General features: G+C 37.0%; 1 protein-coding gene across 1 annotated transcript in view; it reads right to left on the bottom strand.

The window, feature by feature from the left end:
* Positions 1 to 2,254, bottom strand: part of tmprss7 (transmembrane serine protease 7) — a 7,876-nt gene that overhangs the window by 1,066 nt on the left and 4,556 nt on the right. The window contains exons 14-15 of the mRNA XM_035652879.1: positions 2,043 to 2,159; positions 603 to 798 (exon numbers count right to left, since the gene is read on the bottom strand). Coding sequence (XP_035508772.1) covers positions 603 to 798; positions 2,043 to 2,159 — 313 coding nt within the window. The remainder of the gene's footprint in view (positions 1 to 602; positions 799 to 2,042; positions 2,160 to 2,254) is intronic.

Genomic DNA, 2,254 nt, shown 5'->3' with positions numbered 1-2,254 from the left:
CTTTACAGTAAATGACTTTACAGTCAATGACAGGTTTGTTTATAAACTCAATAGAATGAGCCATACACTTTTTATCTGATAATGTAATAATTAACAGATGAACTATAACTTATATATAACATGATATGATATAATGTGGTATGTTGAAATGTGATAAAAACTTATTTATTGATTTGATTTATCATTATCACCTGGTGAATGTGAAAGTTTCATATTTTGACATAATGAGGTAAAAATTACGAATTACTAATAATATGAAGAAGTAATTAATCTGGTTTTTCCTTATTTCATATATTTTGGTCATATTATATTTAATTTCTGTCACATTTTCCCCTCAGTTTAGCATTTTCTTGTGAAATATTGCATACTTTTACATCTTCGAGCGTCCAAAATGTATTAAAACAAAACTCATTTGAAAAGTAAAACCCACTCCTGTGGTTAAAATGCTCCTAACTTATGTCCATTCATAACCTGTGACGGGTGTTTGTAGACCTGCTGCTTTGTATATTAAATCAATCAGATTTTTTTATACACACCGCAGCCATTACAGTGGTCATATAACAATTACAGGAGGTTGTTAATCTGTGCTGAGAGAGACTCGCCTTTCCTTGCTGAAGCAGTGTGCTGCTGAGATGAGCCAATCAGAGGTGAGGACAGAAGCACCACAGTACACCATACCAGAGAAGAGGAGGCTGACCTGCCACGGCCACTCCCCTTCTGCAGAGTTAACTCCACCCACAATACGCACAGCTCCTGTAGAGGAGTCCACCTTCCTCACCAGGGAGGGACGACCACAGGCTGAGGAGCACACAGTGATGGTTATACTGGTTATATTATACTCTGGACTTTGGTTTTATTGTAAAGGAGCACAGAGTTTATGTATGTGCATGTGCAAAAAGGTCCTTAATGAGTGTACAGTATATATGGACATAATATATTACATATCGTCATACTGTGGTTAAAATTATTGCCTCAAACAAAGGAGTCTCCCTCAGTGAGAGATACAAAACAATACATGTTGTTGTTAATATTGTTATGATTATTATGTACAGTTTATAGATCTATTAGGGATTAAATGTGCACAGTGTGCCTGTATCAGTGTGAGTTTACAGTATGAGTGTGTGTCACCAACATTAACCACTATGCTGACATGCTGAGTCATCACCATGACAGGCAGGTCTGCTGCTGCCTTATTAAAAAGTAGAGCTTTGACGTGTGTGTGTGCGTGCGTGTGTTAATGCGTGCATGTACAGTATGCCCAGTATCAGTGGGTGATCAAAGACAAGCCTGTTCCCATCGACTTGAGACCCCATCATGATAAAGTAACAGCAAACACAGAAAGCTATTACAGCTGGGTCACCTCAGTGCTGCAGGTCAGCAGGTTTGGAGCACGCTGCCCAGTGGATTATAAAATAAAAAAACAACTTTCTCATGAAGCCACACAAAGGATCTGGCAGAGAACTTGGCAGTATAATCACTGTGTACCAAATGCTTCATTAAGAAACAGTTCAGGTGGGACCAAATGCGACTGAGTTGATTAATCATTGAACTGGTCTTAATTTTAGTGGACAACAACAACTTGAAGACATGTTCCTAACAGGAAGCGTCCGACAGATATGACGGTGGGAGGGCAAACAATTAAGGTGATGATGAGAAGGTGGAGGAACCAGCATCTTACTTAAAAAAAATCAACATATATTTAATTGGAACTAGATGACTGAATGTTTAATAATGCAGGTTGAACATAATTTTAACAATAATTAAATATATAAATAATTTTGCAGCGAAATACCTTAAAAATCACAAAAAAAATAAACTGGTAATTACCCGATTATAATGCGCTATTATTATCCTTTGTTTTAAGGTAATACAGTATTACCTAATTATTACTTCTTTATTATCAAACTATTAGCCCACTATTACCGAGCTGTAATGTAAAGTGCTGCCAAAAAGTCTATAGTGGTATATATATAAAAATATTGGGGTTTTTTGGGCTGTGACTTCAGGACGTGCACATGGAGCAAGTAAAGCAACACGCTCACCACAGTCGGCCTCATCACTGCGGTCCTGACAGTCATGAACACCATCGCACTTTGCATTCTTCTTCAGGATGCAGGAGCCACTGTTGCATTGATACCTGATTGCAGAGCAGGTTGTTTCTGACATAAGCAGAGAACATATTGTAATTATCTGTGTGAAAGGGCATATACATATATATATATATATATATATATATATATATATTGTACTTTTC

This window comes from Morone saxatilis, unplaced genomic scaffold, assembly GCF_004916995.1.
Source record: "Morone saxatilis isolate NCDOM2014 unplaced genomic scaffold, NCSU_SB_2.0 Contig0, whole genome shotgun sequence".
Lineage (NCBI taxonomy): Eukaryota > Metazoa > Chordata > Actinopteri > Moronidae > Morone > Morone saxatilis.
The sequence above is the reverse complement of the archived record's forward strand: the minus strand, read 5'-3'. Positions and strand labels throughout refer to the sequence as shown.